General features: G+C 40.4%; 1 protein-coding gene across 1 annotated transcript in view; it reads left to right on the forward strand.

The window, feature by feature from the left end:
• Positions 1–26,580, forward strand: part of PRKAR2B (protein kinase cAMP-dependent type II regulatory subunit beta) — a 75,655-nt gene that overhangs the window by 19,715 nt on the left and 29,360 nt on the right. The window contains exon 2 of the mRNA XM_054277849.1: positions 10,659–10,694. Within this exon, the coding sequence (XP_054133824.1) occupies positions 10,659–10,694 (36 nt within the window). The remainder of the gene's footprint in view (positions 1–10,658; positions 10,695–26,580) is intronic.

A 26,580-nucleotide genomic window follows, 5' to 3' on the forward strand; every position in this document is an offset into this window, starting at 1 on the left:
AGTGAGATTGCAATGTTATTCCTTTGTAATAAATATATCTTGTCAAGAGACAAAGACAGGCCAAAATTTTGTAAAAAATAAACCAATCAAACAAATGAACCCTCCCCCCAAGAAGGGACCTAAAGCACTGTTATGCAATGGCTAAGAGAAGGAAATCAGGAGAACAAGTCATTCATGTAAAATCTTCGGTGCTCTAGTTTTCAGTTTGACAGAAATATTGTTTCAAGGACAGGTGCAGATGTTTTTATTTCATGAGATGGTGAACCTGAAGCAATTATGCCAATTTGATCCTTTACAGGATCCCAGCTGATCTGGGCATTGCTGGTAGAGCTTTGGCAGAATTACCAGTTTTTCTTGTGTTCTGATAGGGAGCATGCATACATTAGTATATCTGCTTCAGGCAGCAAAATTAGAAAGCAGAAAAGAACATGAAATGGATCTAAATGCCTGTGCAGCAGTGTTAGAAAGCAAATAACCACAATATTAAAATAGCTTGTGAAATTTCAAGTGAGAAGAAGCCATTTAGAGATGGTAAGAAGGTAAGCATTACTGACATTTTGTGTCAGATTGCTTGGTAGCAATTGTAAGCTGTGCTCTGCCTGTAGCAGATATCCCTTGGAGATGGTAATACACTAGCAAAGCAAGATGTTACTACTAGTGATGCTGGGTGTAGTGATCATGTTAAAAAACCCCAACCTAATAAACAAAAAAAGCCCAACCCACTCTGCTTGGGCAGAAATAAAATCAGAATCTCTAGGAGGTGACCCCTGATGAAGCAGGACTGCAGGTCTCAGGTCTTGGCCCTGTGGGAAGGACTGGGGCTTTGTACCCAGGGCATGGTTCAGGAAGACTGACCTCCCTCACGCATTTATTCCATTGGTACTTTTAGGCTCAGTTTTCCTTTCAAAAGGTGAAAAATGCCAATCACTTGTTTTTAAAATTTTAACATTTTAATAGTAATAAAATGGTTATAAAAATAGTTTTACAGTTAGAGTAATAATAATTTGGACAATTTGAATTAGGACAATATGAGACAATGAAGACAAAGAGTTATGGATGTCCGGGTACCTTTTTCTGGGCAGCACGAGCCCGAAAAAGGACACCCATTAACAAAGGATTAACCCTTAAAAACAATAGTCTGTTGCATATTCATATGCTTCATACATGATGCATAAATTCCACTCAAACACAGGATTCTGTCTGGTCATCGTCAGCTTCTTCCTCTGAATCCTAATGGCATCATCCTGCCTGAGCGAGGCAGGAAGGTTCATTTCTTCTGATAATGGAGCAATAAATTCTCTTTCTCTGAAAGATTTAGGTGCCCTGTGGCTGCTGTCTCAGTGCGAGTCCTTTCTTTAGAAAAAAAAGTATCTTACATAGCATAGTTTCTATTTTAACATTTTGTTAGAACCTAAAACTATATTTAACACACTACTTAAGAGAATTAATACAGCATTACTTTCTAACACAACAACTTTAATATTCATTTAATATTTGCGAAAAGCCAGTCATAAAATACGCATTTTTCACAAAAGGTGTTGTCTCTGACACTACTACTTTTCATCATACATCCTGAGTAATCCAGGGCTGAGATTCAAATCCAAACCAAGATTTCCACACATGTACACATCTTCTGCTTCTGTGTAGACAAATTCTAACACAAATTAACTTTTTTACCCTGTAGTATTACAGAAGATTAGAAATATTTCTGTAAATTTTATATATTTGTTTCCTCTTATCTAGATCACTGATTACTTTTAATCAGATAATGACCAAGTGTACTGGTCACAAGCAATAAGGAGGATGAATTTCTAAGGGCAAACATGTTAAGTACAGGATACATATTTAAAATGGAAAAACTCATCAACATCTTCACTTTGTTTCTTTAACATGGGACATTAATCTGAAAGAATAGATGTAAAAATTAAGAAGAAAAAAAAGCCTAAAATCTTGATCAAGCTGTTTGAGTGGGAAAAGTCAGCATTTGATTCCCAATAATGAGCTGTGACAGCCCATTTCACTGCGTTGGGTCATTGGTCTAACATATCAGGCAGCCATTTAATTTTTTTATTTTCAGTGTTTGTAATTACATACAGCATCAATTATTCATAAGAGATGAAATCTCTGTAACTGATGTAAGTAGAGAGACTCATTTACATCACTTTCAAGGTTCTGTGTTCTGACAGGTTAAATAAACAATTTATGGAGTAACTCCAGCCAGAGTTGGTTTCACTGGGCCCAGCTTCACTGCCCCTGTGCAGGCGCACACAGCACAGGGGATCAGCAGGAGGAGGCAGAGACCTGCACACCCCAGCAGGGCTGTGATCCTGCGTCCTGGGATGGCTGCCGTGCCTGGGGTGCTGCAATGGAGGGACAGGGCTCCTTGGGAAGGACAGGCAGGAGAGATGAGGGGAGAGGGCTGCCCTCGTGCCATGACCAGCTGGAGGGCATGGAGCAAAGTCTGGGGGAAAGAGAGAGAGCCTGTGGGTCAGGATTGAAGGGAGGGCAGGGACAGGGGACATTGCAGTGGGGTCTGCCACAGCTGCCAGGCCAGGAAGCACACGAGGTCCTCTGTGGGTGTTCTCACATTCAGAACTCCTGGTGTGTGGGATTCACGTTCTCTGAACCTGAGAGAAGCAGAGAAAAGAATGATCAAAACAATTCTCATCTCAATTTCTGCTCCTCTTGTTCACAAGTGGAATGCATTGTGGAAGATTGTTTACCTGAAGGGGATTGGTAATTGGATTTTGGTGTGAGTGTTTTGATTCATTGACCAATTGAATCCATGTGTGTGTGTTGGGACTGTTGGCTGACAGTCATGAGATTTTGTGCAGTTGAGTGCAGTTGGGTACTTGTGCAGATTCAGTTTAAAGTAATATAATATAGAATGACACAGTATAATAAAGTAATTAATTAGCCTTCTGATATCCATGGAGTTCTCCTAGTCTTTCTCCCTGCCACGGGGGTCGCTTTATTTCTGATACTGGTGTTCATGGAGAATTTCATCCACCCCAAAATCTGCTGGAAGGACAACACAACAGAGCATAAGCAATCCAGGAGATGCCTGGAATGCCTTGGTGGTAACTCCTCCAAGGGCCAGGGGAGCCCACAAGGATGGGTTCTGTGCTGGACTTTGTTCTCACCAACAGTAGGACCTGGTGGGGAATGTGGATCTCCAGGGCAGCCTGGGCTGCAGTGACCATGGAGTGGTGGAGTTTGAGGTCCTCAGGGTGGTGATCAGGGTGCACAGCAAGCTCAATACCCTGGACTTCAGCAGAGCAGATTTTGGCCTGTTTGGGGATTTTCTTGATAGAATGCCATGGGAGAAAGTCCTGGAGGGAAGAGAAGCCTGAGAAAGGTGGCTAATATTCAAGAATTACCTCCTCCAAGCTGAGGAGTGATGCATTCCTGACAAAGAGGAAATCGGGTAAAAATGCGAGGAGGCCTCTGTGGATGAACAAAGAGCTCCTGGACAAACTCAAACACAAAGAAGCCTACAGCAGGTGGAAGCAAGGACAGGTAACCTGAGAAGAATACAGAGAGATTGTCTGAGCAGCCAGGAGTCAGGTTAGGAAAGCTAAAGCCCTGAAAGAAGTCAGTCTGATTAGAGGTATCAAGAGCAGCAAGGAAAGCTTTTATAGATATGTTTGTGATAAAAGTAAGACCAGGGAAAACTGGCCCTTCTCCACAAGGAAATGGGAAACCTGATTATCTGCATATGGAGAAGGACAAGGTACATAACAATTTCTTTGCTGGCAAATGCTCCAGCCACAGCACCCAAGTTGCAGAAGACTTCAAGTCCCAGAAGGGACTGGGAGAAAGAGGAACCATCTGCTGTAGGAGGTCAGGTTCAATATTTTCTGAGGAACCTGAATGTGCACAGGTTAATGGGACCTGATGAGATGCATCCATGGACTCCAAGGGAACTGTCCAGGGAAGTGACTCGGCCACTGTCCATCAAATTTGAGAAGTCATGGCAGTCAGTGAAGTTTCACTGACTGGAAAAAGGAAAACATAAGCTCTAAAAATGGGAAAAAAAGGAAAACCTGGGGAACTACAGGCTAGTCAGTTGTATCTCAGTAGATACATACAGTGAGATATTCTGGTTTCTGTGTATTTTAATCCTTTTATAGATGTATTGATGTCTGCAAAGACAGCAATAATTATGTATGTATTTGTTTTGGTACAGATGGTTTTAAAATCTCTAAATGTCATTTTTAATTAAAAAATAAATAAATTTTAAGGCATCCCATGAGATGAAGCTATTTTTTCTTGCCAACATCTACTTTTCTTGCAACAGCCAAATTATCCACTCTCTCTTTTTCTCCCAGTTGCACATAAGTGCTACCACTATAGTGTTGTTTCTCCCTCATCTCTGGCTTCTCAGTCAGTCTGCAGGATTCACTGAAAGCTTGTGATACCTTCATGCCTCACTGCCTGCATTCTGCTCTGTATGGGAATGCACCTGTCTGTGTGCACTCTGTCTCCCTGGCTACAGAGCAGACTCAACTCCTTGGGGAGCCCTTTCTTCCTAAAGTGTGTGCTTGCAATGCCTTCCAGCAGCACACCTCTCTTTGCATGGAGCCAGGTCCCTCTGTGTGCAGATCCTGCCCTTTTAGGAAGTGTGGGAATTCTTCACTGAGGTTAATCAGAGTTTTGGAGTGGGCTTCAGACATTCTTGAAATGTTAAGATTTGTATATTGGGAAATTTGGTGTCAGTGTTGTCTAACCTGTCAGGTTCTTTGGCTGACTGGTACATACAGGAAACACCTGTGGCTGTGATTTAACTTTTTCTCTTTGTGTTAAGGCCAAACCTATGTGCTGCTGTTCTTCCATTTTGCTTTTAATAATTAAAAAAATCCTCTTCTGAGACTGACTTATTTGGTGAGGGAAATAATAAAACATAACTCATGTATTTCATCATTGAACTATTACCATTGCTGTTAAATTTCCAGAAATTGAAATACAAATATTTTGAAAGCTGTGCTCTAACTACTGTACTGCCAGGACTGTTTGTCTTCCAGATAATAGCTGTGTATTTGCTGTGCTCATCCCTTCTTCTCATGCCTCACAGATGTCATAGCCTTTCACAGAGAAAAGACAAGAACCATTCTCCATAGACCTGGCAACCCTTTGTCAGAGTCATTTCTTCAAACTGTCAGTGAGTTTGTCATGCTTTCCTTGAGATTTTGTGAGGTCTTACAGTGTGAAGGTGCATTAACATAACTGTGTTGTCTTATGTTGGTCTCAGCCTCTGAAACAACCATTCTACCTGGATTAATCCTGAACTAAAATGAAAGTTTCCTGTGATGGAGGAAAATTAGAAGGGCTCCAAATGACTGTTATTATCCATGGTGTCCCAGCCTATCACTGGGTAATGTGGAGTTAACTCTATTTCCTCCATTTGGGACATAAAAACATGAATCTGACTAAAGCATGTATTTTAGAGAGGCATTCATTTAGATTTGATTTGCCTTTGTTCTGATTAGGTCATTCTAATTAATCATCTGTTTGTGAAAGAAGACAAGTGAATATAAGTTAGTGTAACATTGCAATAAGGATAATTCAAAATTTCTTGAAAGTTGAGACCTTTGAGAAATAGGTAAGCTTGGAACTGAAAAGGTGGAACATATACTGCCCATGATCCTCATCAGTTAAAATTCAGCCTAGGATTTTGATGTATGTGACGAAAGGACCATAGGTAAATCAAGAATAACTCTACTGAAAACAGTAGAGTTAAATGGAATAAAATCAGAGTGTGTGTTGAGAGCAGGTTCTCAGCCTGTTGTTCAAATGTGGGCTAGGTTTGACCCACTGACCTCAGTGGTGTCCTTGAGAGCTTTAACACAGTTTTGCCCCAAATGGAATAGAAAAAAAGGAATGATTTGGATATGACATTTGTTTCCTAAGCTCACCTGGAGCACTTGCACTTTCCACACATGGAAGACACATTATGGTGTGGATGTTTGTCTATCCATTAAGCTACATTAGCAGTATTCCTGCTTTATAAGTAAGGATGGGCTCTGGGAGGCTATGAGGTGCTAAATTGAAGATTTTAAACATGTGATAGCTTAGTTTAATTTTTGAGGTTTTTTAATTTATTAGTTTTGGTTTTTTTTAAGGGGGTTGCGTCCTTTGCCATATGAAGAAATTGCAGTGTCTAATTCAAAGTGAGGCTTATGGAAAGTGTTCTAATTTTTGCTGACACTGAAGATTAATCACTAATCCCCTGCCAGCCTTTGTCACTGTGAGCAGGCATTTTGGCTTTGTGTGTTTTTCTCTAAAAGAGCATCACCTTGAGTTGCTCTAAGTGTGGCAGGGGAGTGATCAGTGTCCTGTTGTCCCCCAGGGCAGCTGCAGGGAGTGGGGTGTGCTCACCCTGGTTTGGGGTTCCCTGCTCTCTGCAGCACACCTGGGGATGTGTCTTTGCTGTGGTTTGCAGACCTGCAGGAAGCACCAGGTTACAGCCCTGGCTGTCAGAGAGTGCTCAGGCGTGTCCTTACCAGTCTCTTCTTGAACCCCAGGCTTACAGTCCCTGACTTCTTAGCAAGGCTGCACATCTAATGTCTGTGATGTCTCTAAATTCTTATTCCAAGTGACATTAATGGCACGAGAATCTCTGGCAGTTTCTGAAGCAAAACCATTTAAATTGTGAGTTTGCAAAAAGAGACAGGTCAGGCTATCAGAACAGGTTAGCCATCTAGAGGATGCCCAGTTAGGATCCTTTCACAGCATTATCTTAGTCTTGATTCTCTACAAACCACCCCACAGACTCCAATTTCCTCATCTACTTACAAAGTTATGCTGCTCTTGATCATTTACCAATTATTTATATTTACTTGCTTGATCTGTATTGCCAAAATATTTCGGAAGCTGTACTTCCATACAGTTCTCTGAGCAAGGATTTTCAAACATGAATTTCAGTTGCTAACAAGTGACAAATTGTGGAATTCTCTCTTATGTAGTGCTAAGAATCTAACTACTGGAATATGTCATGTAAGTTTGTGCACTTTCAAATGGTAATTTAATCAAAACTTATCAGGATACAGACCTCTGTCATTTCTCTCTCATACACACTCACCCCACCCCCTGATAATTTTCCCCTGTGAAGTTTGTAATAGATTTTTGTTGAAACAAAGTAGAACATGAAGAGTCACGTTCAATGGTGGAGTGACATCATGCTTGTAAACAAGATTCTCTGTGCATAGCTGTACATTATTTATTGTGATGCAGCACTCTTTCTGATACTGTAAAAAATAGTAAATGTCACTGGACATATTCTGAATTTATCGGTATGTCTGTATATGCCTTTTATTGGGAAAAATCCTGCCTTTTACAAGGGTGAGGTTTTGCAATCCATGAGTTTTGTTCCTTCTGTTTTTGCACAGGTTTGTGGGGATGTGTGTGGCACTCGAGTTACTGAGTTGTTTTTCTAGCAAGTAGTTTGTTAGAATTGAATAATTTTGAACAACCAGCCCTCAGCATGATGTGACTGTAACCTTTAGGATGAAGTATATTTTTGCTGTGGTGTTACCTTCAGTAGCCACGTGGGCATTGCCTCATTCCCTTCCCACGTTTGCTCCTGCAGGAATGGCAGAGCTGTGAGCTGCTGCCTGCGTCAGCATTGCTGCATCTGGCCTGGGGTCTGGGATGGGGCAGCCCTCCCACGAGGCTGCCTGGGCTTCCCATTGTGGGGAGCAGCCTTGGGCAGCCTGCAGAGCACAGAGCCAGCTGCTCTCTGCTGTGCCTGCTCTGAGAGCCCTGAGAACCTGTGTGTGCACTTGGCTGAGAGGAGAGCAGAGCGTTGGGAAGCAGCTGGAGCAGCAGCAGGGTGGAAAGCACAATGCTAAGCACCACTCCTATGTGTGTAGCTCAGGGCTTGCACCTGTGGATTTGAGTACAGTATTCCTGTGTCCTGTGAGTGGGATTTCAAAGCTGCCCTCATAATTCAGCCTGGATGCCAAGGCTGTCTCCTGGCATCCCTCTGGGTACCATTTCCACTTGAGCTGTGTGAATCAGGACAGTCATCTCAGTCCAAACCTGAGAGTCAGCCCAGCTCAGGTCTCAGTGAGGATGGGGCTAAAAACAGATATCCAGGGAAGGTGGTAATCACAGGCAGAATTAGTGTTTCTTCCCTGGGAATCTCTCTGCTGTTCTTGATGCTGTGTTGCTCCAGGAGGAGCATTTAATATCCCTCATTGAATATTTCTGCCATTGATTCATCCATTTGTTTCTGAGACAAGACTTTCCTCTTCTGACATGTTTGAAAGATAATTTAGTATTTGTTTTATGCCTCAAGAAAAATACATCTTATACTTTCTTTTGCCCACCTTACTATGCTTACCCTGCCAGACATGACCTGGTTGACCACTCACTCATCTACTTTGTACTGAAAACACCTAAATTCCTGTAGGGCTGATTATTATCTGAGACTTTCTTGTATGCTAATGCTTCCACCTTGCTGGACAACAGAAATATATTGTGATTTGCTACCAGAAAAATAGAGAGTAGTTCAACTTGCTCCATAACAAAGAACTATGGGCCCTGTTTTTAAATCTCCCAGTAACACATTTGGATGACCTCCATGAAATCCCAGTCTGGGCAGGAAGGCTTTGTCTGGTTGCTGCTGAAACACTGATTATTCACATAAGCTCAAAAATAATTGCTGATCAAGGTTCTGACATTCTTGCTTTTTTTTTTTCCCTAACAGTAAATAATTTGTAAAATCTGTTGCACAATAAACTAAGCTTCTTGCAGCCAAATAAAAGAGTGAATTTAGAATTATGTAGCTGAAAAAGAACCTTTTTCTTTGCTAATCCCAGTAACTTGTTTCAAATTATCTTAGTTCTGTGCTACATGTTCCTTTTTTTTTTTTTTTTGATGTGCTGAGGTAGCTGTCTAGAGGAGTTAAATCTTCATATCTACAGATTATGTACGGAACTGACAGCCAAAGCCCTCCCTGAGTTTGGGGAAAGCTTCTGAATGGGAGCAAAACATTATTTTATGCTTTCCTGTTAGAAATATGTCAGATTCCAATTTTTCTTTTTAATATGAACACATCTGCTGAGACCTGCTGCAAATTTACTTGCCTGAGGAAACAACTCAGCCATCTGATGGTGACAGTCATGACTGATGTCCTAAAATGAATTTGGCCCAGAACAGTAGTGACAAAATAAACAGTTCTGAGGAATCAAACAGCCCCCATATTACAAAACAGCAGTTGCATAAAATATGCTGTCTGTTTTGATAAAAATGTGTCTACATTTTTTGTCTTTTTATTTAAACAAAAAATTGTTCGGGGGAATTAGAATTCATGTTTCAGAATAACTTTGCTGGTTATGTTACTCTTGTGCTCACCTATATATGTGTTTGGGGGTTGTAACAGCTTATTAACCAAATAATAACCTTATTATTTCCTTCCTTGTGACTAGCACTCCAAACCTCTGTAGTTGGGTTTCCCAGTGTATTTTTTTGCCACTTGGACCTGTCACTCCCGTGTGTGCTGGTATAAACCATCTGTGGCTGTGGTTCAGAAATTGTAGCTTTGCTCTGGTTTTTCGTCCCCAAAGGAATAACAAGTCAGTTTGCATCTCTGGCTGTTGTTACTGTCTCTTCTTTTTTCTCAGCAATTTTATCTCTTGGCTTAGGTGTTCAAGACATGATGCATAACTCCCATGTAAAATTCAGTGGGTTAAAATAAAAAGGTTCATATTTTTCATTTTTTAGTTCAGTGTAAACATGAAGAGCAGTTTTTAAGGTTGAATATTAATAAGCACTGTAAGGGCATACATTTTTAATGTGGCTGCTGCCCACATTTGAAATTAGGTCATTCAGATTTTCTTCTTGCTCTTTATTCCAGCAGTTAATACATCACATGAAAGTATAGTTCAAGACCAGTGGTTTTTACTAATTAGAAGTCTAAAGCTTGTATTTGGAAGGCAAAACATAAAGCTATTTATCTATTTTATCTCTAGTAACTCATGAAGGAGCCGGTAAACCTAGAAATGAAATGGAGGCAAAGCCATGTGTTAAGTTGTGTTTTGCAGTCTCTCCCAGTTGGAAACAAGACAGGAGCCTGATTGCAAATGTTTGCAGCATGCAGTTGGAGATGTGCCAGGATGGCACTATGAAACATTTGCACTGGGGCTCTGGTGGGGGTTGGCAGTGTTATTGACTTACCTAAGGAGTTTTAAAGGTTAGTCAAAGCAAAAGTTGATCTTTTAATGGGATTACAAATTGATCTTTTTCTCTATAGGAGTATCTTTAGTGCCTGATTTCCAATAGGTATATTTTGTACAAATTAAGTAAATTTTTTTCCATACCCTGCTTGCATTATTGTTTGCAAGATGCCGATTTCGGTGTGCTCCATAAATAATGGAGATGCAGATCTAAATGTTTCAGATCCACTCATGATCAGCAGTAAGTAACAGTAACTCCTAGAAAGCTGAAAATGGTCTCGAAAGCTTTTTAGTTACTATGTACCATCTCTTGCAAAGCTACTTAAAAGTTAAAGTGAATATGAATGGGTTCTTAAAAACATACAAAAATAATGCTTATCTGGTGTTTGTAGTTGCCACACTTGGAATGAAGTATAACATTGTTATGTTTAAAGCAAGTTAGACTACTACAAAAATAATCAAAATGTTTTTTTCTTTCAGCTCCAGCGGTAAACCGATTCACCAGACGTGCATCAGGTAGGCTGAATGGAATTCCATTTGTCTACATAATAGCTGAAACACTAAGCTGACACTGATTGTACTGTAAAATGTAATATGATATTTGTCAAAGTTCTTTAAAGATGTCAGACTTGGGCTGACCTCTAAATTGTTACCTGCCTCACTGAAAAATGTAGCCAAGGTTTCAGGTCACAGAACTTGCACAAGCCCTTCTTGTTGCTGTGGAATTTATTAAAAACCTAAGCTTTTTTTTTAACCTCCCCTCCTCCTTAAAGAAAATAATTTCAGTTCTAGCAGATCTGAAGGCTGAAAGCAAGAACTGAATGTAATCTGGATGTCAGCAGGGTTACCTTGCTTACCCCACAGACAGCCTGAAACTGCAGTTTTGTGATCAGCTATGCATGAAGAAATGTTCAGCTGTGTTGGAAATCTCAGTGTTTCCAAAGCCAGTCTGGTCTGTGTGCATGCTGTGTTGCTGTGCTGTGCAGAGCTGGCACATTGGGTCTGGAAGCACTGTTCCCTTGGTGGTGCTGTGTGGTTGTGTTGGGTGTGCACCTGCCTTGCCTGGTGCTGGTTTGTGCAAGGTCCTGCTGGTTCAGAGGACTCTTCAAGTTATTTCCATTACATGTCCTCCACATTATGTATCATTATAAGTTAATATTCTTGCCCTTTCCTTATTGTTCTGCTATGTTGTGTCCTTTAGGCTTAGTTTTTGAGGGCTTTTTTTTCTGAATTGTGAGCCCCAGAATCTGGATCTTACTTGTTTGAAGTACTATGAATCTGAAAATGTGGCATAAAAGTCACCATGAAATGTAATGAGACTCATGGCTGACTCATAGGAGTCAGGAGAGCAGGAGATGTGAGCTATTCCTAGTCATTTCAGTATGCCATATCCAGTATAAAATGCTCTTTGTTTTCAACTTCAGGTCATTTTTAATAAATGTATTTTATAATGCAGTAATTCTATCTAGACTTCTAGTTTTGGTTGTTACAACCTCAGTCAAGAAGTCCCTTGTCAATGTAAAAATAGTAGTGAAGATACTCACGATTACTGAGGAACTGCAGAGGAAAAAGGAGGTTTGCAGGATTGGTGCATGGCAAAGGAGGTTTGCATTCTATTGGTGCAATATAATACAATAACACAATGGTTTGGGTTGGAAAGAACCTCAAAGATCACCCAGTTCCAACCCCCTGCCATGGGCAGGGACACCTTCAACTATCCCAGGTTCCTCAGAGCCTGTCCTGCCTGGCCTTGGACATTTCCACGGATGAGACATCCACATCCACAGCCAACCTGTGCCAGTGCCTGACCACCTTCACATAGGTGGCACAAAGAAAGAAAATGTAATTAATTCCAAACATTCTGATGCTTTAAGTTATGATAATACTTCATAAGGTACTGTAGCTTGAAATCAAAGGGATGATTTGTCAACTGGTGCTCAGCAACAGCGAGCAGGGCTCCATGCAAATCACATTTCATGTTTTAAGGAGGGTTCTACTGTGACTGATTGACAGCTGACAGTAATGAATGCAGCCCTTCTAACAGATGTGTGATAAGCTTTTGCATTCAGAGAGTTTGATTGTTTGAAAAGCTAATACTTGCACACAAAAAGCCCCCCAATCAGTTATTCTTAATGTTTATTTAATATTAAATTAACATTTATTTTTAAAAGGAAACTAAAAGCATGCTATAAGTCTGAAATTTTTGTGCATTTATTGGGGAGATAATTTCGGTGGGGAACTAATATTTCATGTATTTTGGTCTTGTTGTGAGAGATAGAACAGTTACCTTATTCAGAGTAATGAGTCAGGTAGTGTAGTAAATAAGATGTAAATCATGTGAATACATTTCATACTAGAACAAGGAAATGCTGCAGTCCACCATGTGTACTATTTTATTAAGTTAGTGGTAGCTTTAATAGTTAAAAATTCTATTTTTTCAAACAAGAAAGCCTGTGAAAGGTGATGGTTCTTACTTTTCTTCTTAAATGATAAATGACTGTTGGAGAAGTACAGTACATTTTAGAAAATTGATTGTTAAAATATAAAATTAAATACATAAATCAGACTATGCTGATAATATAAACATTTCACAGGGATGTTTGCAGTCCTAACCATGTTTTAAAATCCTTTGTTTTTAATTGAACAGTTGTCTGTAGATTAAGACAATCAAGACACCTTGCAAGGTGAAAAGGTAGATAGTAGCTGTTGGGTTTGGGGATTTTTTATGCTTGGTAGCTTAACCACCTTCTGTAGTCAAAGCTGGTTCTCATGTTTAGGAAATGCCATATGTATTATGTAGGCAGACCAAATGAAATGTAGGGTTTTTTTCCTCAAATATGAACTTCTCCTAATTTTAGGCTGTTTGGCTAAGAGCTATTTTAAAATTTGAAATGTGCAATATTGTAGATTCTTGACTGCTTTTGAAGATTTTCTTCTGGTGAATATTTCTCCAAGCTAGTGGTGAATATTAGGAGAGCTAGCTCTAGAATGTGGTTTCATGTTGCATGTGATTAATGATATTGCAGGCTGATTCTGGGAGTGTGTGACTTCAGGGTGCCTTTTTGTCATGCCCAGAGGTTCTCTCTACTTCTCCTGCACAGACCTAGGAGCTGTGCTGCCTGAGGGTGGGTTGGTTTAAATAAAGCAGAAATACAGGAGGTTCTGGTGTGTTGATTTGCATTAAGTTTCCAACATTTCCTCACAGAGAACAGCAATTCTCTACAATGGGTATTTTGATGTTGCTGTTACTCTTTGGGTAATGCCTAGTATTTTGCTTGGTTGCATAAGATATAGTTATTTTTCCTAACTGAGCTAGAAATTAGGCACCCAGAGCTTAATTGCTGAAGCACCTACTGAAAATAATACAGCCCAGCATTTATTATTTAACAGCTGTTCCTGTTAACATGCTGAGAATGTATTAATGAACTGTCATTGGTATGTAGAGGAAAAAAAGCAGAAATAAGCTAGGATAAATTAGCTGTTCTGGAATTCCACTTCTTAAAATTTATTGAGCTCCCTAATTAGATATCTCTGATGTGTGTTTATTCATATGTATGTGTATATATGCAGTGTGGGCTCTGTACATAAAATACACTTTTAGTGCTGGTGACAGCTACTCATGGGCTGATTAATAATGCACTCCATTGTTCTAGGCTGTGCACAAAGAATAATAGATATCACACTCTTAACAAGAGGAGTTTAGTAAGAAGAGGAGATTAAAAATACTTTATAGAGCTAGAATGAACAATGAGACAGCTGCAAGTAGTTAATCCTTGTTTTTATTTTCAAATCTGGTGGCACTAAGATGAAGAGAAAGGAAAACAACTGTTGAGGCAATCAAGAGACTTGGGTGTGGGAAAAAAGGGGAGCATGAAGGGCACCCCTTTGTCCTTCAGACAGGATGTGGGAGGTTCTGTGCAGCGTCATACTGGGGGAAATCTGGGAGCAAGTTTGCCAGAACAATTTATTCTTCTTTGTGTAAGTTGCCATTAGGAAGAAAGTGACAAAATGAGAGTTTTGGTCTGCAGCATCCTGAACCATTGTGTGGACTGGATTAGTCATGGCCAGAGTAACATTTATATATATCACTGCTACTTTTCAATTTAATAATTCCTGCAGGAAGCATGGCAATGTACTTAAGTAACATGGTGAATTTTACTGCATTTAGACTACAGGAGTCCTTTTAGTGAAAGAATGGCTAATTGCTTCCTGAAATTATGGAAGAGCATAGGTGATATCAAAAATCAAATGGTTAAATATAAACTAGTATTTAGGAAGAGCAAATCGACATTACTAGCCAAGAATAGAAAATGTTCCTAGGAACAATATTTCACTTGTGATTTTCAATCAACTCAACTATATTGAGTTTTTCTTAAAAAGATTGGCACCCACTTTCCTGTGGCATATTAAAAATTGTCAGAGAAAGGCAGCACACTGAAATGAAGTGCTATTCCCTTTTATAGAGTAAGGCAGAAGCTGTGATTGTACCAAAAAATAATGGTGTGGAATTAAATAACTGTAAAGTCCCCTTTGAAATGCTCAGGTAGGATGCAGTGTTGTGGAAGCATATCAAGTGACAGAAGAAGAATGAAGACCTTTATTGATGAACCAATAATTCCAGTTCTTCAAGAAGAATCACTGGTTCTCCTTCTTCTGAGTGATGAATATTCCCCAAACTGAATTCAAGTGATGTTGGATTCACCTTTGTTCATTACCCACGTGTAGTTAATCCCAAATTTGAAATGTCCAATATGTCACATTCCTGAGAGAAGCAAGGACACAGCTGACATACAGTGATATCTAACACTAAAACTCAGTTAAGCACTAAGGCTGCCATTGTCATGGTGAGGAAAACCAGAAGAAAAGGTGCTGTCAGAATTTGAGACTGTATCTACATTGCATGAACAGAGTACAGTAAAGAAAGCATATTGTGCCTTGTCAGGGTCCTTCTTACAATTACCATCACTGTAACACTCAAGTCCTTTGCTGAATAACAACAAGGGTGTGGTGCACTGAGCTGCAGGCACCTTAGAGCCACTGGATCAGGGAGAATGCTGTGCTTCAGTCTGCTCCTGGTCCTGCTTAAAGCACATATGTCATAGAATATCCTAAACTGGCAGGAAATCACAACTCCTGTTCCAGCACAGGAGACCCCAGGAGTCACACCATGTGCCCAACAGCATTGTCCAAATGCTTTTTGAACTCCATCACATCTGGTGCTGTGGTCATTTCCCTGGGGCACCTGTTCCAGTGCCCAACCACCCGTGGGTGCAGAAAGTTTTCCTAATGTCCAACCTAAACTTCCCTGGCACAGGTTCATGCTGATCCTTTGGATCCTGTTAGTGGTCACCAGAATGAAGAGATCAGTGGCTGCCCCTCCCCTTCCCCTTGTTAGGAAGCTGGAGAGAGCTGTGAAGTCTCCCCTCAGTCTCCTCCAGGCTGAATAAGTCAAGTGAGCTCACCCACTCCTTGGCTTTCTCCTTCACCATCTTCATAGCTCCCCTTTGGAATAATGTAGATCTTTAGATCTTTGTGTTGAGGCACCCAAAGCTGCCCCCAGCACTGGGAGTAAGGCTGCCCCAGAGCAGAGCAGGACAATCCCCTCCCTTGCCCAGCTGCTGATGCTGTGCCTGATGCCCCCAGGACATGCTTGGCCCTCCTGGCTCCCAGGGCACTGCTGGCTCTTGGGAATGAAGAACTGATCTCAGTGATCTGCCCCACAACACTTCTGGGTCTGTGCAAAGTTAGTGATAAAGGCTGTTTGCCGTGCAATCCATAATTAATTGATCCAGCTTCCTTTATTTAGTTCTTCTTGCATAGACTATTTACTGTGCACTTCCTCTGCAAATGAGACAGTCACAGAAACAGGAGTTTAATTTGCTCGTTTCCTCTTATGCTTTCTGGAAATTTGAGAAAAGTTCCTGTAGAAAAATGAAGTGTTTACATAGGCCTAGAGATGCGTAAAGAACGTGAACATTTGCCTCCACTCCTAACCACTGTTTTCATTCAGAACATTTGATAAATAACATCATGATGTTAAACTGGGGATGTTAAACAACAAGGTAACTTGTTGTTACCTTGAGATTTGTTGCTTTTGATGCAGATTTGAAGAAGAGCCTGTGTGCTTAGAAGCTCTTCTGCCTCCTTCCAGGTTCAGTTTTTTTGGCTGTTCTAGTGACAGATTCTGCCCATGAAACTTTTTCTTCTCTCAGTTGCATTGCATGTACACAAAAGCTCTTCCATACTACAGTGTAGAGTTGGACAGTAGTATTCTTGTTCAAAAGAAAACAAAATTTAGGCTATCTGCATTAATTCAGGGAGTTTTAAAGTGGTTCATATTCAACTTTCATTTGTTCTTCTTTTAAAACTACAAAACCTGAAGCATAGATTCTAGTAGGTTGTATCAAAGTGTTTTCTTGTATATATGATGAGCCGAGTTGAATATGAATTTTTCAGAGCCCTTTGATGGAGCTGAGTTACAGAAATAGGCAAACTGTTGCAAATCAATGTGATGCCAGGTTTTAGATACAGCTGTGTTTAAGCTGGTTTTGCCATTAAGGCTTAATAAAAGAAGAAGAGATTTTGTAGATGCATACTACAGGGCAAAGTTTGAGCTGGTGGAGGAAGGGAGGAAAAAAGGCAAGGAAAGGGGAAGAGTGAGATGTGGGAATAAGCACATAAGCCTTGTGCTCTGTGATAGGTTGCTGTAGAGAGGGCTCTCAATATTTGTCCCAAGGAGGTGGCAGGGAATGAAGGAAGTAAACAAATAGTGATTTGCCTAGTTTTTACACACACAAATATTTACGCTATGTCTTGAGGAAAACTCTTGGACTAAATACTTAGTAAAGCAATGGACTAAACTGCACAGGAATTGTGTTATCTCAGAAGTTTTAAAGAAAGGTAACACCTTTTCTTGAAGGAATAGAGGTGTAATTCATACTGCAGCACTGCATAGATGATTTAGATGGTTTAGATGATTTATTGAAGTTTCAACTGTATTTCTGTGTTTGTTTAGATGTCTTTGCAACCACATATTTCTTGACTGCCTTTATAAACTGATAAAATGTGCAGAGTAATCATTTTTAAATTGCACAAGTTGGTAAAGCTAGTTAGCAACTGTTTCTTTAGAAAATAGGGGAGTTGTGTTTTGAGTTCACAAATTACTGTGTATCCCTCTTTATGGGAAATTGTAGTTTTTCCTGCTGTCTTAACCTTTGAAAAGCATTATGAGCATGGTTTTGTATCAATAAAATTAATCATTGCAGTTTTTTCAGCTATTTGGGCTGGTCTTGTTTCAGACATATGAAACATAAACCAAAGATTGGTGCTGAAACACAAATCAAGTTTGTCTTTAGGCACTGTTGCCCAGCCTGTTTGAGGAAGAGCTCAGACAACCTAGCAAGGTATCAAGTTGTCAGACTGATTGACCAATACTTATAAATTGATTTTTGTATGTAACTGGTACCTAAGATGGGTATGGGAAGGTGTGTTTGTACATCAGCCCTGCCTGCATCCAGCAGCGTGGCCTCATCCATAGCACTGTTTGGGAATGGTCCTGCTTGGGACTGTGCCAAGGACTGGGCTGGAGCCTGGTCCGGGTGAGTGAGTGTGGGGGAGGCAGCGGTGTGGTGGATCTGTTCTGAGCTGGAGGGAGTGCTTGGATAGTGCTGGTTCTGAGCCAGAGAGAGCGCTTGGATAACGCTGGTTCCAAGCCAGAGAGAGCACTTGGATAATGCCAGTTCTGAGCTCGATGGAGTGGTTGATAATGCTGGTTCTGAGCTGGAGGGAGCGGTTGGATAATGCTGGCTCTGAGCTGGAGGCAATAGTCAGATAACGCCAGATCCAAGCAGAGGGAGCGGTTGGATAATGCTGGTTCTGAGCTGGAGGGAGCGCTTGGATAGTTCCGGTTCTGAGCTGGAGGCAATGGTTGGATAAGGCCAGTTCTGAGCCAGAGAGAGTGGTCGTATAATGCCGGTTCTGAGCTGGAGGGAGCGCTTGGATTTGGAGCCGAAGGCAATGGTCAGGGCAACTGTGGTCAAGTTGAGCTCCATGCTGAGCACTTTTGGCATGTGATTCACTCGCTCTTTTTTACACACTTTTTTATTAATATTGTTGCTGTTACTTTTCTTTCCTTATCTTTTTTCTCTTTCCAGTAAATTGCTCTACTCTCAACCCATGATCTTTACCTTTTTTGCCTCCAGTTCTCCTCTCCGGCCTACTGCAGGGGGAAGAGAAATGAGTGACTGCCACATTGGTTTGGAGAGTCTCAGTGGGAGCACTAAATTCTTAAACCTCAACAGTCATACTGTGTGTTCTGTTTTAACCTGCTTCTAAGTTTGCTTTCATTATTGATAATCTCAGAGATCCCAATAACACATGATCAGAGAAGTTAATAATCTTCCAATGCTTTTATCAGGATGCTCGTAACTCATGATTTTGAAACAAATAAAGTAATGGTGTTGTTTGTTTTTTTTTGAATGAGAATGTATCCATGTTGCTGAAGGAAAGAGGAAGGATTTAAAAATAAATTTAGAGCAGGTGTGTATTGATAGTCATTATTAATTAGTTCTGAACTTTTTTCTCTAAAATATTTCAGTATCTGTGTCTATGATGATCTCCTCTTTGGCTGCTGTGCTATATTGATCTTCCACACTTGTATTAGATTAGGGAGATATGGTCCCTCCACTGTAACTGATAGAGCATGAATCTGTAGGCTGTTGTATCTGCTTACCAGTTTTCCAAAACAATTCCATTCCATCTGTGACTTCATGTGGTTTGACCTTCATGCTACAGAAGATTTATTCTGAAGGATAAAAGATGAGTAAGACAACACATGTTTTACATAGCAAGTTGTTCAAAATGAAATTACAGTATTTGTTCTATTAATGTGAATGCATCCTTAAGGGGCTAAGGTGAATAATTCCTTTTCTGGTTCTAATAACAGTTTTGTGTGAAAGTGAAAAAGATTGATTTGTGGTGTCTTCACAATTATTGTGAAGAATTATAATGAGCATGCCAGAATGAAAAATTGCTACAATTTTTCTTTGCTACAATGCCACAATCCTTTCATGAGGAAAATTGTATATATTTATTACATAGAATAGGAAAGAGTTCTCATTGAGAAAATAAAGAAAAATGAACTTGTCAGAGGAAATACTAAATGGAAATGTTAAAGCCTTGTTTAGTTTTCTTAAACCTGAGATTGCATGGAAACACTAGCTCTTTCCCCTCTAGATACACAAGAAAATAATGAAAATGTGGAGATTCACTTTCAAATAACCAGTCACAGAGGAGGAACCCCCATCAAAGCTTCCGTCAGTCTTTGAAACCGTCTTTCACTCTGAACATCATCTACACACTGCAACAAAATTGGGAGCTTATATGCTTAACATTGTTTTGCGTGCATCTAGTAAGTGATGAGTGCATCTTTTAAGACACAAATTCAACGCCCACTTGTCAGCCTTTTCTCTCCTGCTATCACAGTCTGAGCTTTGGAAATACAGCTTCTGATTGGAGCAGTACTGTAACAAAACTGTGCTCTCTGAGCTGGGGACTTGGAACACTGAAAGGGAGAAGTCCTAAATAATAATTACTTTCAAGTCTCTTATATCCTTGCCAGTGAGCAAGAGAAAGAGACTTTTTTTTTTGGGTAGTGTTGATTTGGGGACTACTTTCACCCCTATTCTCTTAGGTCCAGAGCTGGGTACATGTACTCTTTTGTTCATTTTTTTGGTCTATCCCATCATAACAATATATTACATATAGCAATATATCATCATAGTAATATACGAATATCAAGGATGGTTTCGTAGGACACAATTTAATTTTTTCAGGCATTTTCCTTACTGAGAAAATAAGCACTAATCTTGTTCTTTATTTGAAAAAACTGCCTCATTTATGCTGTCCATTTGGGAATAAGTTCCTGGGGAATGCCAGCCATCACGACTTTGAGATTTAGGCTCAAATAGAAGAAGTCAAAAAAGCAGCCAACAGCAGACAAAAATGTGTGTGTATTTATAAAGAACACAGCAGAATGTATGTACATCATATAGGGAGACATTATATGTCTCCCTATATAATGCTTACCTACTGTTCTGTAGGATTTTTAGGCATATCACAGAATCAATCATATTTTTCATGATTAATGTGGAGGAATGTTTCAAATGTGAAATAGCTAAGAAGGAAAAAGAGAAATACTTACGCCTACTGTGTGGCATAATTACACTGGAAAAGATGAGATCCTAATCTAAAAGATCTTCTTGAGGTGTGCTCCTGGGATCAGTTTGTTCGTGAGTAATTACAGCAGAGAATCTAAATTGTCATTGTGGTTCAGTAGTGCCCAATGACATGAATATGTTATTGCGTGTTGGTGAAGACTGTACAATTTGTTAATTGAATTTCTTGGCTGTGGAAGTCAAACCGTGTAGGAAGAACAAGTATGGAGTGCCCCATTGCTCATCCCAATGTGTGTGCGGCTTGTTAGACCTGCACAGTTGGCTTCTTTAATATGCCATCCAGGAAATTGGTCTGTTGCAAGGATGAGGAAGGGCAAGTGGTACAGTTCTTATGGGTCAGTTCAAGAAACACAGTCCACCTGCAAAAAATACTAAAGTACTGTTGGAGAGCTGCGGTCACGCAGCTGTCACAGTAGCAAAGCAGAGGCAGGAGCAGCACAGTGTGACAATAGCTGATACACTGGGTTAGCAAGGCCTGGGAGACAGGAGTAGGAAGGCTGTGCTTGATGCAGTCAAAAAGAACAATTTAGTGGGATTCAGATCCGTTGTGGTACGCCTACCACCAAGTGCCCAGCAGCAGAGCTGGTTGGGTGAGACACCCTCACTGCCTGCACTGTGCACATCCCATCCCTGCACAAAACCTGCCCTGAAAGGGAGGGAAGATTGAGACATGTGATGATACAGAAGCTGTGCTGCATGAAGGAGAGACAAAGACTGCCTGCCATGAGAGGCTGCTTTGCTGCAGTCTGACACAGGTGTTAGCTATGTGTATCTCCATGCTAACGCTCTGTACCTGCTGATGTGATCTGCAGCTCATGGTATCCTCTCACCTGACTCTGAGCCAGTTGCTTAAAACCTTCTGCACAGAACTTGACTGGGGAATGGTCAAGAAAATGTAGATTTAAAGTTAAAAGCAGGGATAATTTAATTCATGTAAATGCTCTGGCCCCCACAACAATGGAATACTACTGTCACCTAATGTAGAACAAAAAGCTGTCCTGAGAAATTTGCATATAAAGCAATTAATTGAATGGCACACAACCTTATGGTTTATGTTTTCCAGCTTTTTAAACCAGGTAAAAATATAGTGTGTAACTGTTGGTGTAGAGAGATGCTTTAAGTGGAACATGATGTTCATGATTTTGTTTAAAACAGTATTAATTTGGAAAAAATGCATGACAGTAGATACAACCCACTAAGTAATGGTATACTTGTCTAAAAGCCATAAGCCATTTTGTCACATACTATGATTCATTTATGTATTCTGACTTTCTAAGTAGAATTTCTTACATGTTTTCTTTCTGAGTAGACCTTGTGCAAAGTCTCAGGGGTGCCAACTGGCTTTCTTTGTCAGTTGTTGTGATGATGATTTTCCAAATAATTTTTTAATTTTTATTTTTTATTTTGGTCATCAAGCTGGGGGGGAAACAAAATTGTGATATAGTGCACTGGCACTTGTTTGAAATGCTTGGTTTGAATTGCAAATTTTTCAAGAGTGTGCTGACTTTTCACCAAAAAAAAGAATAACATTTATCAAGGTACAGAATGTTTTTATTCCATTAAAAAGCTCTTTTCTCCTGTACTTGGCACTGGCAAGGACACACACTAGTGTTCAGTTTTGGGCCCCTCACTACAAGAAAGACATGGAGGTGCTGGAGGGAGTCCAGGGAAGGGCAGCCCAGCTGGAGAAGGGTCTGGAGCACAAGCCCTGCAAGGAGCAGCTGAGGGAGCTGGGGGTGTTCAGCCTGGAGAAAAGGGAGCTCAGGGGAGACCTTACTGGTTCTACAACTGCCTGAAAGGAGGCTGTGGCCAGGTGTGGGTCAATGTCTCCTCCCAGGTGACAAATGATGAGGAGAAATTACCTTCACTTGCACCAGGGGAGTTATACATTGGATATTGGGGAAAATGGATTCACCTAAAGAGTGGTGAAGCCTTGGAAGAGGCTGCCCAGGGAAGTGATGGAGTCCCTGTAAGTGCTCAAAGAATGAATTGATGTGGGGCACTGTGATATGTTTAGTGGGTATGGTGGTATTAGGTCAAAGGTTTGACTTGATGATCTTGGAGGTCTTTTCCAACCTTAATGATTCTATGATTCTTTAGGTAACTGGACTTATATAATTTTGATTACTTAAAAATGCCAGTAATACCCAAAATTCTGGCATATCCATAAATTTCTGGCAAATAATTCTTAGGATGCACTATTTTGTGGTTCACCTCTGACCATAATGTCATTCTTATTTGGAGCTGGAGGAAGTTTTTTCAATATCTGTGACATTTTCAAAGCTGAAGCAAAATCAGTTTCAATGCTGGGTGACTTTTAGTTTAAGAACTGTATATGTGACAAAATAGCTTTAAAATTTATCATTAAAAGCTTTGCATTAAGGTTGAATTATTAAGTAGAAAAAAACCCCTTTACACCAAAAGTTATAATTGACTCATCATGAGTTAGTTGCCTTTTCTATCATGAATTTTTAGACCTTTGTATTCCAGACTAGGCCTTATTTTTTACAAGCACTAAATATGCCCCATCAATTTGAATGAGAAAGGAGGTGCTCAGTTGGGTGGAGGCTGAGTTCACAAGTGGTTGTATTGTGCAAGAGAGGAAGCAAATTTCAGGGGCATTTCTATTCATTTCACACTTCTCATGCAGGGCTCTTTAATCAAAACACACGACAGAGGGATCATTTGCAAAAGCATTATTTATATGAGCAATTGGAATTTTCTCTATTTATAGACTGGTTGCAATCACACCCAACCACTGTGTTTCTTAGTGCATTTATCATACGAGTGCTGCCAGCAGGAACTCTGTGTTTACTTCCCAACCTGCCATTTTTAACAAATACTTCTTTTTGTGAAACTTCTCTGTTTTTCTTCCTGGTGTTGGTTTCGTGACTGCGAAGTTAAAACTACCACTGTCCTTCCTTCCTGAGGGTAAAACCAGCACACTTTAATGACTGGGCTGTGAAACTGCTCAGTGGTGCAGGTGGGCACAGTGTACGTAAGTGGCTTAATGGAAAGCAATAATGTAACCCTGGCTGGCTGCATTAATGGGAGCAATTTGTAACCAGCCATCAGGGATGTGCATGTGCACCTTCTCTAGCACCAAATGTTTAGCATCATAACTTTTGGAGGGTTTTAGCCTACGTTTTTATTTTGTGTTCTGTACAAAATCAACTGGGAGTGGCATGGCTTCGCGTTGTCCTCTTATTTTTGGGAAGGATTGTGTCCAATGAAGAGTTACTATTCTGTTTTCCAGTTGAGTCATTGATCCTTTAGTTGGCAGACACAGACATGTATTGGGAGCTGTCTGTTGTGTCTCTTTACCTTCTAACAGAGATACTAGAGGGGACAGATGCACCAGCACAAGGGAGAAAAGTCTTATCTCTGGTATATCTGCCCTTCTCTGTGTCCCACAGGCTGCCATGCTCTCTGTACAGTGCTTTTATCTGGTGTCTCTAATTCTTTAAGAGTCACAGAATCATTACCAGGCTTCACCCTTATGGGTAAATTATGTTAAAAACACTTAACTTCATGAGGGCTTAAAAATATGCTGGGGCCCTTCTGCTGTACCCACTGAAACCTGTTGCAATATTTATAAATTTTAATAACTGATTTTAAAAAAATTTTAGTTTTCAAAGGTAAGTATATTTTGCTGAGAAGTTATGAATGGGTTTATATGATGAGGAAGATCTTAAAATTTCATCAACAATTCACTGATTTTTTATCTTCTCTCTTACACTGAGCCTTTTCTTAGGTTTTCAGTGGTGACAGCATAATAAGAAACACTTTATTTTTAAACTGTTCTTGAGAAAGAATAAAAGAAAATATGAAAAGCCTGTTTCTTACTAGGTGTGTTACAGTAGGAAGTAATGCCTATTTTAGATAGTTTTGTTATCATCAATAAATTATTGTGTTTTTCTCTGGGCAACACTCTGTGTGACTATTGACAGTGTCTCCATACATCCTCCTCCTTACTGCAGATCTCACATTATTTTCCCTAGGCAGGACCTGCAGGGACTCTATACCTGACCCTCCCTCGTCCTTGAGGGAGGAGTGGGTTACAGCACAAGCTGTTACAGGTTCAGAGAGGTGTCAGATCCTGCAGCCACTCTGCAGAGTGAAACACTTTCTGCTTAGGCAGATTTTCTTCTGCATGATGGATCCTGTTCTTTTTGTCTAAAGCAGAAATGTCTTTATAATTTATGTCCATTGCTGTGAGACTTGAGAAGTTTAAATTCCATCTTTGATCCATATGAGAACTATTTTCATTGATTAGAAAGTGATGCATCCTGATGAATGCTCTATTCCCTGTTCTCCATAATTCAGCAAGGGAAGGCCTCAAGTGCCCGTGTGTCACAGGAGTGGAGCAGAGAGAGCCACCAAGGCCTCACCTGGTGCAGGTGTCTGAGTTTCATTGACCCTCTTGGTCACTGCCAGGGGCAAGCACCATCTGTGCATCTCTGGGACAAAACTGATTGGGATGGGGTTCCTAAGGTGACTCCTCAAGAGTGTTTTTCCACACTTGTCATGATTAAGATGAGACCAGTGGAGCTCATGGAGCTCCAAGTCCTGTAAAATGGATGAAGCTTCTGTGCTGACACTTTGTACCGCTGGCTTACCAAATTTACACCAAGATAGTAAGCATTAAGATATTAAGCAGCTTTCAGTGTTGGGCCCCTCTCTACTCCAGGTGCTGGAGTGTGTCCAGAGAAGGGCAAAGGAGCTGGGGAAGGGTCTGGAGCACAGGTCCTGGGAGGGAGGAGCTGAGGGGGCTGGGGGTGTCCAGCCTGGAGAAAAGGGGGCTCAGGGGAGACCTTATCACTCTCACAACTGCCTGAAGGAGGCTGTGGCCAGGAAGGGATCTGCCTCTTCTCCCAGGCAGCCAGCAACAAGAAAAGAGGACGTGGCCTCAGGCTGTGCCAGTGGACACAGTTTTGTTTGGACATCAGGAGGGATTTCTTCACAGAATGGCTTATTAAACACTGGAATGGGCTGCTCAGGGAGGTGGTGGAGTCACCATCCCTGGAGGCGTTCAAAAAAAGGGGGAACATGGAACTTGGTGCTATGGTGTAGTTGACAAGGTGGTGACCAGTCAGAGGCTGGACTTGATGATCTCAGAGGTCTTTTCCAACCTGTTTCTGTGAAAATAGTTTCAAATTACCTACATAGAAGAAGAAGGTTTTTTACCATAAAGCAGTAATGAACTCTGGTCCCTCTAATATTGGGGGCATTGGGATACAAACACCAATAGCATGCTTAGAGCTACAATCAATAGCATTTCTGTCTTTTATGCATGTGGCTCTTTGCAGTTCCTGAAGCTTTACCATATTGTGATGACCATTCTGTATATTCCATTATTATCCAGACTTTTCGGTTTCTTCATATTATTGATTTCTCATTGTGCATGTATAAGATGGAAAATATTCACCAGACTTGAATCATCTATACACTGGCCTGTGTGTACTGTGCAACTTTGAGAGCTTCAACTAGCTGTAAATAACTTTCCCTTTGCTTTACAGGTTGGCCCACTGAAAGGCCCCTGGGAGTATAAAAAATCCCACGCTGATTTATAAGTGTTTACACCAAGTGTAGTACCTTCAAATTCATTTGTCACAGTATTCTAAGCGTGGCACTGCTTATTTTCAATACTTGTAGCTTTCAATTTTTATTGTTTTTTATTGTTCTGTATTTCTTTATAATTAGAATAGCTTTATTTAGCATACCAGCAGTGGGTACCTCAACAGCCTGATTCATTCAACTCAGTGTGGTTCATTCAGCCAGAATATTTTTGCTATCTCCTAGTTGTGCTGTTATCTTGGTAAATTTTACACCGAATGATTATTTAATCATTAAACCTGAAATTTCTAGAAGTCTGGAGGGAACTGTATACAAATTAAATCAAGAAGTTCTTTAGCAGTGCTGCTTACAGATGGGACATTTATAAAAGAATACAATTTCCTTGGGGTTCCTTCATCTTTCTCTATGGCCTTCATTATTCCCTCTACGTTTGATCTCTAAGAGAACATTGTGTTACAAATAATTGTTTTGGCCAAAGAAGCTAGATGCCACTCTGTCTTACAATAAGCGTTCATTTATTCTTCGGTAATTAACGGAGTTTTTGCTGAAAAGCAGCTGTAGGTACTTCATTTCCTGGGAGAAAAGAGCTA

This window comes from Melozone crissalis, unplaced genomic scaffold (assembly GCF_028551555.1).
Source record: "Melozone crissalis strain CALT ecotype California unplaced genomic scaffold, PUWL_Pcris_2 ptg000004l_1, whole genome shotgun sequence".
NCBI classification, from domain to species: domain Eukaryota; kingdom Metazoa; phylum Chordata; class Aves; order Passeriformes; family Passerellidae; genus Melozone; species Melozone crissalis.